General features: G+C 39.5%; 1 protein-coding gene across 1 annotated transcript in view; it reads left to right on the forward strand.

Moving 5' to 3' along the window:
- Positions 1–17,399, forward strand: part of NSL1 (NSL1 component of MIS12 kinetochore complex) — a 51,131-nt gene extending 33,732 nt beyond the window's left edge. Inside the window, exons 6-7 of the mRNA XM_088801651.1 lie at positions 14,926–14,972; positions 15,699–17,399. Of these exons, the coding sequence (XP_088657777.1) occupies positions 14,926–14,972; positions 15,699–15,705 (54 nt within the window). The 3' untranslated portion in view covers positions 15,706–17,399. The remainder of the gene's footprint in view (positions 1–14,925; positions 14,973–15,698) is intronic.
- The last annotated feature ends 932 nt before the right edge of the window (positions 17,400–18,331 follow it).

The following is an 18,331-nucleotide window of genomic DNA, read 5'->3' on the forward strand; positions in this document are numbered from 1 at the left end:
GTTTGTTTGTTTGTTTGCTTGTTTTTGAAGGCCTATTGCTACCATGACTATGCTTGATTATTACATTTCTATCCATTTGGTTTGTTTCTTGAAGCCACTTTGGAAGATCACATACTCCTCTCCTGCTTTCAGGAATTATAGTTTTGTTTGGTTTTTCGTTATCAATTTTTGCATAACAAACCATTACAAAAATAGTAGCTCATGGCTCCCCAAACCACAAAACAGAAACTTCCAGATTTGTTTGGGCTTAAGCCTGGAACCGGCACAGCATCACTTCTACTATATTAATTAAAGCAGGTCACAGGCCAGCTCAGATTCAAGAAGTGGTGGTGGTGGGGGGGGGGTGCTACACAAGGGCATGAATGCTGAGAGGCATGGTTCATTGTGGGCCACCAAACTGATGGGCAATCACAATAGTCTTCAAAAACTTTCAGTAAGCACTACATTCCTTGTATCTAACACAGTGCTTGCTTGGCTCATAGTAGGTTCTCAGTAAGCATCTGTTCAGTGACTAGTACTGAAGCATCTGGCTAATGCGTCACACAGAAGCAGCACCACTAGAAATGGAGAAGTTCTAGTCCTGAAGACAAAGTCTGAGTAACTACCTGCAAAGTCACACATATAGCAGCAGCGCTTGTTGGCTGCTGTGTGAAACACCATCCTACTTCTCGAAAGACATCACCTATTATATCCTTCCTGAGAGTCTACTCAAAACACATATTCAACAATAAATAAATTGCAGCATTTACGTTCTGTGGAAACAAAGGGGAAGTTCTTTGAGGAGAGTGGTTAGTATAGAAGGAGGCCAAAGGGTTTCATTGTTCTAGTTAGTCAGGGAAGACTTCCTGGAAGAGGTGGTTTCAGGAACCCTTTGAATGATGGGAGAAGATAGAGGTTGATTGGGGATATTCTGGCAAGTGGTATGACCTTAAAAGAGAAAATACAAGACACAAGAGTAAGATGGATGAAAGGGTTGGTGAATAATTGTTTGCAAAGAATGCAGGGTCAATTTGGGAAGGTGTTGGACAGAATAGTCCAGGACTTTCTGCAGAAGCTTGGCAGTGCTGGGAATGCTTCTGCAAACGTTGAGCGTTTACTGAGTCTGAGACTCCCTGTCACTCCACTGCTTGGGCTCCCCCCATCGCATCTTCCCAGCTCCTTCTGGAGGGGTTCAGATTGAGGCACAGGACGCACATGGCTGGCTGTATCTCTCATGGGTACCAGGGTGCAGTGATGCCAGCTTCAACACTACCACGTTTAAAAGTGTCTTCCTTGAAAAGAAACAAGAAAACCAGGAGGAGACCCAACTACCTAGAGCACCATTCCACGTTGAATAAAGCAGCCTGAGCTCCTTGAAGAACACAAACCCCAGGGCATGTCCCCTGCCAGGGAGCACATTGCAAGGGGCGATGTGTGGTTCCGTAGATGGTCACATTCTTTGTGATGAATGTGGGAGAAGTGAAGTGACTGGGAAATCGGCAGAGGCGTGCATTGTTTTCCCGGCTTAATCCACCACCACCACGACCACCAGCAAATTCCTGGAACTGCCTTTACTCTTTGTGGCTCCTATTAGGAACCACCCTCTTGAGTCAGACAGCCAGTAAAGCTTATTAAATATTTGCCACAAGCAGAGTCCTAAGCTAGGCCCCATGAAGAGCTACATAAAGTCAGAAGTGAAAAACCATCTGATTCAGCCGCCTGCTGTCAGGAAGGAGGATGCCAGGAACCAAGTCGACCAGTTGTTAGGAAAATCATGCCTGGCTCTCAGCCTCTGAGAAGGTTCAAAGTGATAGAATGATTGGAAAATGAGACTCAAATGCCAAGGAGACACACACTTGATCGATTCACACCAGAGAAGAGCAGGGTGAAGGTGCAGTGGTTCAATTCTGTGGAAGATTCTTAGGCACAGGGGAGAGGCCAGCACTTTTTTGCTTCTGCTGGGGAGAGAACAAGAGGAAATGGATTTGAAGAACAGCATGTGGAACTGAAACATGCAGAACTGCTGACCAGCCGCATTATTAAGTCCTGGAATAGTGAGTGTGGCTACAGTCTCTTCATTAATAAATAAATAAATAAATAAATAAATAAATAAATAAATCTGGCAGGTATAGTCTTGCCTCCACATGAACCCAAATAGATCTAGAACAATCCAAGGTTCTTCTATATAGTAAGCAGTTGTCACTGGGTAAAGGAAATATGGATGGTACCGATAATTTAATTATTAATTAAGTGCATAGTAGTTTATCATTAATTATCAATAAGAATTATTTTCTCATTTTTCTTAATAAATGTGATTCAGTTTTATAAGAAGATGAGAATCTTATTTACAGAAATTTCTTTTAGTCTTCTGTACCTTAAAAAGGTGTAGTTCAATTTTTAATACAGAGTGGAATTGCCTGGTGTGTGAAATTGCACCCGTATGAGATTAAAAATTTACGGCTACTTTTATATAGATAGGTTGTATGAGATTTGCCTGGAATTTCTTGCTTTAAAAATAACACAGGGTAGTGTCTAGACTTGTTTTCTTTTAAGTCCTTTTATATTATACAGTCTACTCAACTGTCACCTCACTTGAAGACACAAAAAAGTTCAGAACTCAGAGGAGTGTTGTCCACTTCCGCCCACAATAAAACTAATCAGATTTTTCAAATACATTTTTTCAATTGTTTTGCGATTGAGAGACTAGTTCATCTCCCACATTTAACTGACATGTATATAGAAATCGCTTTAAGCATGAGTTTATCAGTATTCTAAATAATTCATTCTTCTAATCTGTTGCATTAGGTGATATTTCTGCTCAACAAATTGGGGGTTTGCCTGATATATCACTGTTGATGATTTGATCATTTGAGATGGAATTTTAATAATGTTCATTATGGGAGCTAGAACATTAATAAAGAAGCACTTTGCCGACAAGCCAAGAAATGGATGTCAAGAAACAAGACAATCCTGGTCTGAATTACTGACATGAGGCCACCCAGTAGTTTCCCAGATGTGTGCATTCTGTTACCAAGCTATGTACCAGCATATGGCAGATGTTATAGGACAACCGAAATGGGCAATCGCTTCCAGTGGGATGATCAAGTCTCCTTAGAGGGAGAGTGTGAGCCACATTTAAAGTTTAACCTTTTCACTGCGTTAATAGATTTCAAGTTTGTTCTCCATAATGTATCAAAAATGCACAGAAAATAATTAAAAACAGTATTTATATTTTTAGGTAAATACAGTTAAGGTGCTACGCTTTATTAAAATAAATGATTACTTTAAAGTATAAAAATTTTCTATTGTGATTCATTCTTGAAAAACACAAAAATATAGAAAAATGTACATCTGCTTTCCTAAACTTCCTTTCAGGAACACGGAGCTCATGGGGTAAAGTCCAATGCCACATCAGTGACATGGAAATATCATTCACTCTAGAGGAACATGCTGTTGCAGCGAAAATGTTAAGTAGGATTTTGGTTAACAAAGAACATTCTAGCAGAGGGATGGACAAAAATGTGGAAGCAGGGACCTACTTAGCTAGGGAATAGTGAGACATTGACATAGCTGTATTAGTTAAATCAGAAGTACATCATAGAGGCTTTAAATGATAGGCTCTGGTCTAGGACTGTATTTGTCAGAAAATGGGGAGTCATTGGAGGTTTTTGATCTCAGTATGTGTCTAATTGCTTGTGGCATGGTGCCAAGGTGGAGATACACAAGGAGAATTATCCACAGACATATTCCTGGCTTCTCTATTCAGATGCATCAGCATGGGTCACTACATATGTAAAACCAAAACCTAGAAATAAGAGAAAAAGGCAATAGGTTTGAGTAATTGGGAAAGTCTCAACTACGTGTTTTAAAAAGTGCAATTTAAGAAGGAAGGAAGATATTTAATTTCATCCTCAGTCTTACTAGAACTCAGGGAAATGCAACTCAAGACCACAATAAGATAGTGTTTTCTACTTACCAGAGAGGCAAAAATTAAGATATCTGACAATGATTGGTGGAACAACTAGACAAGTATCAGCAAGGCTATAGAAATTCAACACTACCATCAACCATGATCAGGTAGATATTTATACAAAACTCCATCCAACAACAGCAGAATGCACATTCATTTCAAGTACCCATGAAACATATACCAAGATAGACTATAATTGGGCCATAAAACAAACCTCAACAAATTAAAAATAATTAGAATTATACAAAGTGTATTCTTTGACCATATTGGAATCAAACTAGAAATCAGTAACAGAAAGATAACAGGAAAATCTTCAAACACTTGGACTGAACACTCTAATAAATAATTCATTGGCCAAATAGGAAATTTCAAGAGAAATTTTAAAAATACTTTGACATGAACGGAAATAAAAAGACAACATAGAAAAATTTGGGTGATACGACTAAAGCAGTGCCAAGAGGGAAATTTATGGCACTAAATGTTTTGAGCATTCATCTCAAGAATCTAGAAAACAGCAAAATAAGTCCAAAGCAAGGAAGAAAAAAAAAAGGAATAATAAATATTAATACAAATTAAAAATAAACCACTGAAACAAAGAGCTGATTCTTTGAAAAGATCAAGAAAAATTGATAAACCTCTAGCAAGACTGACCAAGGAAAAAAGAGAGAAGACACAGGTGATCCATATGGGGAATATGACTAGAGAAGCTCCAGACATCAAAAAAATGATAAAGGAATACCATGAGCAATTATACACACATAGATCTGTCAACTAGACAAAATGGATCTATTACTCAAAGAAATGAACTACTACAACTCACCTATCACAAAATAGATAATTTTAATAGCCTTATAACTACTAATGGCATTGACTTCAGAATTTTAAAACTCCCCAAAAAGAAATCTCCAGATCCAGAAAGGTTTCACTGGAGAATTCTACTCAATGTTTAAAGCAGATGTGCGGACAGAGTCCCAGAAAGCAGTTTCCAGGCTCTCGGCCTCGCATGGGGAGGTGCTGGCTCGGGTAGTGAATGACCATCAACTGTGACTGGTTGGCCATCAGCTATAACCGGTTAGCCAATTGGCTACTGATGTAACTGTGGGGCTGAATTGATTGGTTGGTTGGTTGGCAGGCCGAGAAGTGAATGGCGGACTGTGGATCGTGTGGCTACTACTGCGTGTGTCTCCCTGGCCGCCAGTGAGACTATAGTGATATGACTCCCTTATCTTTGGCTCAGTGGGTGTTCCTTTTTGGCCTCACCATGTCCTGCATTCTTATGTGGGGAGCAGGACCAGAGGCCCCGCAGGCCGCCCCGCATGACAAATGGTGCAGCAAGCAGGGACTTCTGCATGACAGCAGAATTAGCACCAATTCTATAAATCTCTCCCAGAAAGATTTCCCATTACATTTGATGAAGCTAGTACTATTACCCTGATACCAAAACCAGACAAAGTCAGTACAAAGTAAAGAAAAATACAAATCAACATCCTTTATGAATACAGAAAAAATTAAGCAAAGTATTAGCAAGTAGAATTTAGCAGCATATAAAATGGATTATACATCACGACCAAATAGAGTGTATTCCAAGGGTACAAGATAGGTTCAATATTTGAAAATCAATCAATATAACCCACCACATTAGTAAACTAAAGAAGAAAAAGCACACAGTTATATTAATTGATGCAGAAAAAGTATTTGACAAAATTCAACAGTGATTCATGATTAAAAACTCCCAGAGAAATAGGAATAAAGGGGAACTTCCACTGTTTGATAAAGAGCATCTACAAAAAACTACAGCTAGCATTATATTTAGTGAAAGACCAAATGCTTTCCCCTCAAAGACCATAAACAAGGCAAGAAGGTTTGTTCTCACAGATCTTTTCCAATATAGTGCTGGAAATTCTAGTCAGTGCAGAAAAGGCAAGAAAACATAAAAAAAATATATACAGATCAGAAAGGAAGAAATGAAACTGTTCTTATTTGCAGATGACATGATTGTCTCTATAGAAAATCCCAAGGAATCTACAAAAAATTCCTAAAACTAGTAAGCGAGTTCAGCAAGTTCACAGAACACAAGATAAACCAGTAAATCAAGTGAACACATGGACACTAAAATTTAAAATACAATACAATTTACAGTCACTAAAAAACAAACAGGTGTTAATCTAACAAAACATGTATAGGACTTGTATGCTAACAGCTACAAAATGCTGATGAGAGAAATAAAATTCTAAATGGAGAGACATACTGTGCTCACGGATGCGAAGACTCATCCTAGTAAAGATATCAATTCTCCCCACATTTTCCTATGGGTTTCATGTAATTCCTATAAAAATCCAAGCAAGATTTTTTGGTAGATATACACAAGATTATTCTAAAATTTATATGGAAAGACAAAGGAACTAGAATGGCTACAACTGTCTTGGGAAATAAGAAGAAAGTGGGAGGAACAATCTATCAAATTTCAAGACTTATTATATAGCTATAATAATCAAAACTGTGGCATTGGCAAAGAGATAGACACATATATAACCAGAACAGACTAGAGAACCTAGAAATAGACCCACACAAATATGCCCAGCTGATTTTTGACGGTGATGTAAAAGCAATTCAGTGGAGGAAAGATAGTCTTTTCAACAAAGTGCCGGAGCAATTGGACATCCATAGATTTAAAAAAAAAAAAAAAAAATGAACATCAACCTAAGACTCACACCTTACAGAAAAATTAACATAAATCATGCACTTAAATATAAAATATGAAATTATGAAACATTTAGAAAAACTAGGAGAGAATCTTCAGGAAAAACTAGGAGAGACTCCTCAGAATCTAAAGAGTTTTTAGACTCCAAAATAATGATCCATAAAAGGAAAAATTGGTAAATTGGATTTCATCAAAATTAAAAATGTCTGTTCTGAAAAAGACCCTGTTAAAAGGATGAAAAGACAAGCCACAGAGTGGCAGGAAATATTTGCTAACCACATTAACTGACAAAGGACTAGTATCTAGAATATATAAAGAGCTCTCAAAAGTCAACAGCAGAACCACAAAAAAAACAATTATAAAATAAAAAACATAAAGAGACATTTCATTGATGAGCATATGCGGATGGAAAATCAACACATGAAAAGATGTTCAACGTCATTAGCCATTAGGGAAATGCTAATTAAAATCACAATGAGATGTTACTACACACCTGTCAGAATGGCTAAAATGAAAAATAGTGACAACACCAAATGCTGAGGAGCATGCCAAGAAATAGTACCACTCATCCATTGCTCGTGGGAATTTAAAATGGTTCAGCCACTCTGGAAAACCCTTTGGCAGTGTTTTAAAAAACTAAACATTTTCAAAACTAAACATTCAACTACTTTATGACCCAGCAATTGCACTCCTGGGCATTTTCCCAGAGAAATGAAGACTTATGTTCACACAGAATCCTATACACAAATGTTTATAACAGCTTTATTTATAACAGCCAAGAACTGGAAACAACCCAGATTACCTTCAGTAGATAAATGATTAAACAAATTGGTATATCCCTACCACGGCATACGACTCAACAAACGACAATAAAAGTGAACTATTGATACAGGCAACAACCTGGATGAATTTCCAGAGACTTAGGCTGAGTAAAAAAAAAGTCACTCCCAAGAGATTATATACTGTATGACGACATTTATACATCTTTGAAATGATAATATTGTAGACAAGGAGAAGAGAGTGGTGGTTGCCAGGGGCTAAGGGTGGGGGGGCAAGCATGGGAGAACAGTGGTTGTGATTAGAAGAGGTATTGACAACCCAATGATCCTGGTGGTGAGAAAATGTTCTGTATTGTGACTGTGTCAGTGCCACTATCTGACTGTGATATTGCACTATAATTTTTGCAAGATTTTACCACTGTGGGAAAGTGAGTAGAGGGCATGTGGAATGTCATCGCAAGGGAATCTACAAATATCTCAAAATAAAAAAAGTTTAATTAAAAGGAGCAATACAATTATAAACACACAATATAGGATACTGGGGGTGGGAGAGATGGGGGTCACATGGAGAGGAGCATAGAAGTGGATTGTCACTGTTCTGGTTCTTAGATTAGGTAGAGGGTTTAGAGATGTTTGTTATATTATAAATGAGGAAATACGTAATAAATAATTACAAAAAGTCCACTCATGAACCAATGATGACAGAGTATAAGGAACCAAGAATAAAGGTCCATCCAATTTTGTGTACTTCGAGTCTACTGCAGGGAAGTAACAAACTAGATAAGGTCCTATTGAGAAGCACTTTCGGCTGCTGTTTTACTCAAACCTACGGCTCTTTCTGCCCTAACCAAGCGAAGACTACTGGCAACTGGTAGGAGAGAACAGATTTCTTGAAACAGCCCCCGCATCCATCTTGAATGTGTGGGGGAATACCGAAGCTATTATTCTCCTTCTAATGAAATCTACAGCCAAGCCAGTGGAAGTCACTTACAGTTTATTCATTCAGCAGATGTGAGCCCGGCTCTGTGCTAGACACAATGAGAAGTTGGAGATATCTCCAAGGAAATGATAAATTAGCTGTAGGTGGTAATAAGTCTTATAGGAAATCCGTGAAACTATTTTTTAAAGTGAGTCACAAATGACAACTATCTTATTTCTTGTTTTAAAGAGAATGATAAGCACTCTCTTCAGATACTAGGCTGTTATAATCCCCAGAGTATACCACAATTTAGGGCTGCACTAGATACCAGCATTGCACAACTAGTTAAAACGCTATTACTATACTAGATGTCTTTCCACAGAAAATAAAATGGGGGGGGGCAAAGAAAAATTAATTCCTTAATTTTTGTGTGAAATATGCTACTGTGATGCTTCTATAGGTTCTTGGGCTTTTTTAAAAATTTTTATTGGGGAACAGTGTGTTTTTCCAGGACCCATCAGTTCCAAGTCAAGTCATTGTTTTCACTCTAGTTGCGGAGGGTGCAGCTCACTGGCCCATGTGGGAATTGAACCCATGACGATGGTGTTATGAGCACTGAGCTCAAACCAACTGAGCCAACCGGTTTCCCGCCTCTGTAGGTTATTAAGTGCACACACTTCTGCTTTGATGGTATGTGCTGGATCTTTTTGGGGGGCAACTCTTCTAATCCAAGTGCTACTTGCCCCAGTGGGAATGTTCATTATATATTTACCATTTAAACCATGGATTAAAGGGAGTGCATGCTCTGCCTGCGTGTGAGTGCTAACCCTGCGTTTTTTCTGGGTAACCTGGGGAAGTTCCGTAAGCTCTCCGTGCTTCAGTGCCCTCGGTTCTAGTGCTGGTTAGTCCTTCAGTGAGGGACTGGGTTAGGGGAAGGGGACAAATTAATGAATAAGACATTGCCTGCCCGCATGGGGTTTCTATGCTAGTAGGGCATCTAGAATTGGGAGTGATGACTACTTTCCCTCTATCTGTAATGGTTAACCCTCCCTCCCCCTTTTATACGATGGGACTACATTCATCTTTTTCTTACAGGAATTTTTTAAAAATTATTTTTTTTCCTGTGAGGTGACACTGGGGTGATCATGGGCATTTTTGAGAGACAGAGTGAAGGGGGGTTGAGTTGCTGTACATTTGGTTTGGGAGCAGAGTTGTTAGTGCTGCAAACCTGGTGTAGGAATGGCTTCCAGGATGCCCTTAACACCCCCTGTGCCCACTCACCTGGCACGGGCAGCAAAAGGGCAGGGCAGAGAGTATCGTGATATGAATGTGCCCTCCCATGCCAGCACCAGAATAAGTGGTCTGGAAGTCTGAAATATATGGAATCAAAGCTACTGGCATGATTATTCTCATCATTAACTACGGGAAAGTGGAGGATTCGGTTCTCATGGAAACCTGGTTGAAAAGGAAGGTCTCACTGTCTGGAGTATATCTGACAGTGCAGCTGATACACTTATACATACAAACACTTTTTGATGGGACTCATTGGAAATAGAATTGACCAGAATAGAATTTTTAGGGAGTAAGCATCAGATATATTTCTGTGCAGAATCCCATGACTTGTGAATCTCAACCATCGGAAATAAAATACTTTTCATGAAAGATTGAACGATCTTTCTATTCTCTCTATAAAAATAACTCTCCAAAGCATTGTTATATGAAGAGGTGGTCAAAGAATAAGCAGCCCCAAAATATATGATATAAAAGCATATGGAGTACGTTAGCCATTAATGAAAAAAAAAGTATGCTATTTTTGGGATTTTTGTCATATTTGTGGTATTTCGATAAGATTTATTTTCTCATTATAATTACATTTTAATTTTTATGTCCACATTTGAATTATTTTTTCTGGAAGAGGGTGTCCCAAATGGTTTCAGTCCCCACAAAACCTGGATCAGCCGTGGCATAGGAATTATTAAGTTGGTGCAAAAGTAATTGTGGTTTTTGTAATTATTTTTAGCCTTTTAAACCACAATTACTTTTGCACCAACCTAATATATAGCCTTAAAGATCGGTTGGGTGTGGGCCCCACAGAAGATGCCCCATGCCCTCTGCTGGGGTGTCTGGGCAGCTATTGGCACCGGACTGTGCGACAGAGACCACAGAGAAATGTGTCTGGATGGATAATAAATTTAGTGCTGCTCATGCGGAAGGTCAGGAATCTGTGAGATATTCCAGAAGAGAGGACCAGGAGAGAGATCTCAGTAGAGAAAGACTGGGTGACAAGCCTCAGAATGAGAAGAGCAGGGCCAAGGATGGAGGATGGAGCTTGGGCAGCAACAACTAGGAGGCAAGCAGAGATAAGAGACAAAGAGACAGAACACGGAAGATGAACCAGTCACTTAAATTTCCCAGCCTCTATTCCAGAAACTTCTGTGGCCCAGATAAAGTCACTCACTGACATCCTACCATGAGTTCCTTCTTTTCTTTTTCTGTCTCCTTATTTCTCTTTTTCTCCTTTGGCCTTCTTGTTTTTTCCTCTCTCCTTTTTCAAGGCCAATTCGATACAGAGGAGCAAGAGGATAATAAACTAACATAATATGATTAAGGCTTCTTCCCAAATCTCTTCCCACTCTTAGAGCCAGAACCTAAAATCCCACAATTCGTTATTTGTCCTTTTCATAAATACATCATTAATACTTTCTCTTTAAAAATGCAAATACCTTTAATATGGAATAATGTGAACACCTACTTTGACTTGCTGTCTTTGTCTTTCCTCTCTGAGAGCTGGGGGAGAGAAGAGCCTGAGGGGTGGGAAGTTTGGATGGAGGAAATGTGGTGATGTGTTTTGAATTAGCCAACAGAGCCCAGAGCTCCCCACTGGGTTGCCAGCCCCTTGGGGAACCCTGGGCCCAGGGAGACAGCTTTGGGGAGTGAAGGTTCCTAGAAGGAACTACAGAAGGGAAGATGCTAAAAACAACATTTGACATGTTGTTTTGGGCAGGTCCTCATCTTATATTTATATGTTCCTGTTTTGTTTTGTTTCTTTTTCTTTTTTTATTAGAAGTCCAGTAAGTGACCCAAGAAATAAGTTCAATCCTTCTGACCCTGAACTATAGTCCTAAGACTGTTCCCTAATTAGCTAGTAGTATTTTCACACACTGCTGACAGGAATATTAATTGCAAGGCCATTTTGCAATATGTGTCAAATACCTTGAAATCATGTATAGTCCTTTTGATTAGCAATTCTATTCTTAGGAATTAAACTTAAGGCCATAACCAGACAAGTGCAGACCTTTATGGGTACAATGATTGCTATATGGATTGAATTGTGTCCATTCCCTAAATTATACATCGAAGGCCTAACCCCTAATATGACTGTATCTGGAGGTAGGGTCTTTAAGAGGTAATTAAGGTTACATGAGATCGTAAGGGTGGGGCCCTAGTCTAATAGGACTGTGGCCTTATAAGAAGAGGAAGAGAGAGACATTTCTCTGTCTCCCCACCATGTGAGGACTGAGTGAGAAGTTGGCCAGGAAGACAGACTTCACCACAAACCAAATTGGTGGGCACCTTGCTCTTGGACTTTCCCAGATTCTGAACTGTAAGAAATAAATTTCTCACGTAAATAAATTACCACCCAGTCTGTGGTATTTTGTTATGACAGCCTATGCTGACTAATAAAATGATTTATAACAATGTTGCCTAGATGTATGGAAAAATTGGAAACATCAGAGTAACAGATACTTACATCAGCTATGGTATAGCACTACAATGGAATACTATGCATATTTAACATAATAATGTAGATGTATATGTATTGTCATGGAAAGAGGTTTATGATGTTCTTAAATGAAAGGCAAAGTAGAGTATGATTTCATGCATATAAATACATATATGTGTATATGCTTACATTAAAAAATGTGGGAGGACTGGCCCAGTGGCTCAGGCGGTTAGAGCTCCGTGCTCCTAACTCCAAAGGCTGCCGGTTCGATTCCTATATGGGCCAGTGGGCTCTCAACCACAAGGTTGCCAGTTCAATTCCTCGAGTCCCGCAAGGGATGGTGGGCTCCGCCCCCTGCAACTAAGATGGAACACGGCACCTTGAGCTGAGCTGCTGCTGAGCTCCCGGATGGCTCAGTTGGTTGGAGCGCGTCCTCTCAACCACAAGGTTGCCCATTCGACTCCCGAAAGGGATGGTGGGCTGTGCCCCCTGCAACTAGCAATGGCAACTGGACCTGGAGCTGAGCTGCGCCCTCCACAACTATGACTGAAAGGACAACAACTTGAAGCTGAACGGCACCCTCCACAACTAAGATTGAAAGGACAACAACTCGACTTGAAAAAAGTCCGGGAAGTACACACTGTTCCCCTATAAAGTCCTGTTCCCCTGCCCCAATAAAATCTTTTAAAAAAAAAATGTGGGAAAGCAACATATGTGTATAAGTCAATGCTCTCCAGAGAAACAGAACCAATAAGTTATGTATATATTTATTATAGGAATTGACTCACATGGTTGTGGAAGCCGAGAACCCACACTCTGCCATCTGCAAGCTGGTGAACCAGGAAAGCTGGTGGTATAATTCAGTCTGAGTCCAGAGGCCTAAGAACCCAGGAGCTGCTAGTGTTAAGTCACAGAGTCCTAAGAACTGAAAAGCAGGAGCTCTGATGTCCAAGGGCAGGAGGAGATGGATGTCTAAGCTCAAGAGAGGGAATGCACCCTTCCTTCACCTCTTTGTCCCATTGGAGCCTCAATGGATTGGATGATGCCCACCCGTATGGGTGAGGGTGATCTTTACTCAGTCTGCCGAACCAAATGTTAATATCCTCCAGGAACAACCTCAAAGATACACCCAGAAACAATGTTTTACCAGCTATCTGGCTGTTCCTTCTCCCAGAGAAGTTGACACATAAAATTAACCATCACAATATGGTAAAATATTAACAGTTATCTCTGTGTGGGTGGTTAGATAATGAGGAGCCTTTTTCTTCTATATACTTTTCAATCAACTCTAGATTTTGCTATCATGTATGTCCAAGAGTCATAAAAATATTAAAGATTATAAAGTTAGCTAGCCAGCCAGATGCTCCCCCTGACCCAACGTCACTGATTGTTAAACAGCACTGGAATTAGAAAAATAACTTTTTCATTCTAAAAATAAATGGTACAACAAATTATATATTTAAAAAATGAACAAGGGGCGGCCAAATGGCTCAGTTGGTTAGAGTGCGAACTCTTAATCACAAAGTTGCCAGTTCAATTCCGGCATGGGATGGTGGGCTGCACCCTCTGCAACTAAGATTGAAAACTACGACTGCACTTGGAGCTGAGCTGTACCCTCCACAACTAGATTGAGGGACAACGACTTGGAGCTGATGGGCCCTGGAGAAACACACTGTTCTCCAACATTCCCCAATTAAAAAAAAAAAAAGGGACAAATACCAAAAACATCAGAAAAGTCAAGAAAGTAGCATATTTTTATTAATTATCTTTTTGACATACCTCTTACACTTTTCTGACATTCTTCTTACACTTTTAAGCTGCATACTCTTTGTTTTCCTCTTTATAAGACAATGATTCTGTAATATAATTTTTCCACAGAAAATTTCTACAGACCAGAAAGATAATTCAGTCTTTCCATGTGGTGGTTGAAAATTTGATTTAAAAATATTGAGATAATTTTTTTCAGCCTCACAACATGTTATTGGTAATGTCATGTAATTTTTCAGAATTGTTGTCACATTTGGAAAAACCTCCAGGTCTTTTCACGTGTGAGATGTAGTATTTCAGGGAAGTTCATGTGCTTTTTTTGCCTGTGATTCATCCTAAGTATTCTGAGAATCTATGACACTCATTAACCAATTTGTTAACCAATTTCTTACGGATGTTCTCACTGTAGTGGCATCTTGTCCTCATCAATGTCAACATTTCAGATAAGAGAAGCAAGAATTGCAAACGTTTTTCCATTGTGTTTGTATGATCAACTCTGCCTCATTATTGGATAATCAGACAATATAAGAGCCTATCCATTGCTTTTATATGACATTGATCTCTTCTGACTGAATGAATTATTGCTTCTAGCATAATCTGAAATTTGTTTTTACAGTTTTCTGATTGATGTCAGAACATTTTCTACTGATTTTAATTTCTTTATCTCTTTTTTAACATTTTATTAATTTTACATGTTTTTTCTCTGTTTTTAAATATATAAATGAAATTAGAGATGATCAGTGATGGTGCCCTTCATCTACGAACAAATCAGGAGTCTGTACTTTCTAGCTTTTATTGAAAATGTTCCAGAACATATTTCCAAAGAGCAGCTAAAATGTCATATTCAAGCTTTATGAAATATGCCACTCCCACTAACAAAGAAAATACCTCTTATGGTACATTTATAATTGCATACACTGGATTTTTTATTTCATTCCTGGTAGGTGAGAATGCTGTTTTGACGAGACGTAAACAACTAAATCCTCTGCTTACAATTTTACATGTGTGACGATCTGAACAATTTGCAGAGATTAGCTTCTGGGACTGTATATTTCAAACCTTCTTTCTCCTCTGCCATCCTAATAGGTTTGGTGCCAGGCAACACCAGGTCTCAGGACTATGTCCCTTGTCAGGTGAGTTAGCATGGTGGGCAGTAGGAATATCCTGCCATGCAACTAGCAATAAATGGCTCTAGATAGAAGTGACTGCGAACCATATGTATATATGTATATATCTGCTTAACCTTCCTTTGCAAGCTCCTCCCAAATGCCCACAGCTACTTCAACACTACCAGACCTGAAGGGACTGAGAGGAAGTTGGGGTAAAAAGAGACAGTGGTCTTAACCATTTTGGTTAAAATGTTCCACGTTTGCAAATTTTATTTCAATCTTTCCCCATGTGAACACATTGCTCGGGCCTCTTCTGGGCCTTGAAAGGGGCCTGGATGTGAGGGGTCTTAAAGCTTTGCTCATTGACTTCCTGGCAAATTTGCCTCAGCCTCCAAAGCTCTCACCATCATCTCAGCCCTCATCCCCTCTCTCCTGAATTATTTCCATCACCTGGTGGCTCTGTATGACCCGGCCCATTGCCTGTCTGACTTCACGTCTTGGTATCCAACGCTTCCTCACTCTCCTCCAGCCTCCTACAGCTTCTGGAATAGCCAGGCATGCTCCCAAGGGGGTCTTGCCTTTACTGTTTGTGCGGCCTGGACTTCTCCTCCCAGATAGTGGCATGGCTCCCTCTTTCACCTCCTTGTTGACCTCCCCTCACTACTCCCTATTTCTTGTCCCTGCTTTATATTTCTCCAAAGAATATATCACCATCTGAATACTGTTTTGTCTCTTGTCTGCCTCCTCTAGAATGTGAGCTCCATGAGGTCCGGGTCTTGGGTCTGTCCACTGCCATGTCCCAGTGCCGAGAACAGTGCCTGACACATGACTGATTTTTGGTAAACGCAGGGGTCTCTGCCTTAACCTTTCCTTTCTCTAGCCCTACCAGAAGTCCACAGAAGCACCTTCTGAGAAAGGTCAGTGAAAGTACACTTACTGGATGGCCACTTTCCCTCAAAGAGAAGAGCAAAGGTGAAATAGTGGCAGGGTTTCCTAGCATTTGAGCAAATGGCATTTATAAAGAACCATCTTCTTGTGAAGTGAATCACCAGAGGATTTGATCACTGACCTTCTGTACCTCCTCCTGCTGTCCTGGAAGATGTAATCCAGGGTCATCGTGGTAGTCATAGGAAATTGCCAGATCGTGTAATATAATTTCTTCCCAGTTCAAAGGAAAAAAATACAAATCAAAAGAAAAGGCAGAAGAAGGAGACATTTGAAATGTTGTTGTTGTTTAACTTTTCATTTTTCTTTCTTCTTCTGACTTAGAATAAAATGAACCAGAAAATGTTACAGAAAAGCAAGAAAAACAGGCTGTTAGTAGAACATCCCACTTGGTCAGAGAGGTGTTGGCATTCTGCTGTGACAAAACAGCTTAATGCCAGGGAAAGCAATATCGCCTGTAAATATTAAATGTTTTAAGATGCTAATGTAATACAACATTTTCCAGAAAGTTTAAAAAAGACAAGTAAAAGCAATTATAATCCCTCCACCATGACAGAAAAGTTAGTACTTTGGTATATTCTTTTCTAATTTTTTTCTCATATGCATACACTTTCTCACTGTGGTAAAAAATACACAACATAAAATTTACCATCTTAACTGTCTTTAAGTGTATAGTACAGTAGTATTTTGCATACATTTTTATGTACATGTTATATGTGTACTCTTTGTATGCTGCTTTTTTCCCCTCACTTTACCTCATATCAAATAAATCTTCCATGTGGCAAATTTGTCCACATGCTTGGAATTTTAAAGATGCATAATATCCTATCACATGGCTATAACATATTTTATTCAGCCATTCACCTATAATTGGACATTTATGCTGCTTACAATTTTTCACTTTTCAAAATATTATGAACTTTTAGTGCATATAGTATTTTTCTCTTTAGTATTTTTGATGGTATTTCTAGGATAATTTTCTAGATGTTTTCTAGGGAAAACAAAGTCAAGGGTGATGACTCTTGCGTGGTTCTTAAAAATTACAATAAAATTGCTTTCCAGTAGGCTTGTATCCGTTTATAATGATGCCAGTGAATATGAGAGTACCAATTTCACCATACTCTCACTGCCATTTGTTACAATCTTTTATTTTGCTAATGTAATATTTTTAAAGGTTTTATTTTTCTTATATCTATTTTCCTTGATCATTTCTTCTGTTGAGAAATGCCAGTTTATGTCACTTGTGCAGTTTACTTTTGGGAGGTTGTTTTGATATTTTTCTTGTTCCTTTTCATGGGCTAGATACACACTTGAGATTTTAACCCTTTATCATATTTACTGTGCTTCCCCCTGAATGGGTTTTTAATTTTGGGTCATACTGTCATCTAAAGCAATTTGACATTCTTATGTGGTTCAGATCTTTCCAACGTGATTTATCCCACCACATGATGTCTCAGAAAACTCTCTCCATGGTATCTCAGGGCTTTAATAAAGAATTTAATTCTGCTTTATCTTCCTAATTTTATTTTCTATATCTAATTATGTAATCCATTCATTTTGATGTATGATACGAAGGCCAAATTGATCTAGGAGCACTTGAATAACTAAGACAGTAGTTATGAAGAGTTTTTGTGTGCTGAGGCATGGTTTCAGGCCCTGCGGGAAGCCAGGTAGAAGGGACAGCCCCAAAGGACTTAGAACGCAGTTTGGCTCCTTGAGAACAGAAAAGTGGCGATAACCAGAATGAAGTGTGGGACTGCACCTAAATGTCCGCTGTGTTCTTACCTTGTCTTTTCCTTTCAAAATCATAAACACTGGAGGAGTGAAAGCACTTCTGAAAAATTAAAGACCACTTGACCCAGAGGTCTTCCTATCTTGTTAGAGTCCTTTTAAGTTTCCAAGACTTAGGGTTCTCAGTTGACCTGCAATAAACTTACTGAGCAGGCATGTGTGGAGCGCTGTGCTAGGCACATTGTGTGTGCCTGTGTGGGACGCAAAGGAATCGCTCTGGGGCGACGACGAGTTAAGGAGAGTGATTCCAAGGCTCAAAGGGAGATGAGAAGATAAATCTGGGCAGACAACCGAGTACAGAGATGGCTCCGCTGTGCAGCGTTGATGGTGTGGGTACGGCACTGACACTATAAAGAGTTGTGCCCACCCTCTGTCCTCCCTTGCCTCTCACCTCCACCCTCCGCTGATTGGTGGAAGCCCCTGCCCACACAGACAAGATTCGCCACTTGCTTTCCAACGCTGGGCCAGGCAGCCAAGTTCACACAAGCTGCGTTTCACAGTTTTTGCAAGGGTCTTAAATCCTGGCGGAGAGCCACGTGCACGAGACTGAGAATCAGAAGTGTCCGCCCTTATCCCCGTTGCTGCCCACGAGACTGAAAACTCAAGTGATCACACTGGGATGGCACGTCTGAACCCCTGGTCCTGGT

This window comes from Rhinolophus sinicus, chromosome 11, assembly GCF_057876585.1.
Source record: "Rhinolophus sinicus isolate RSI-liver-muscle chromosome 11, RSI-T2T, whole genome shotgun sequence".
Classification (NCBI taxonomy): domain Eukaryota; kingdom Metazoa; phylum Chordata; class Mammalia; order Chiroptera; family Rhinolophidae; genus Rhinolophus; species Rhinolophus sinicus.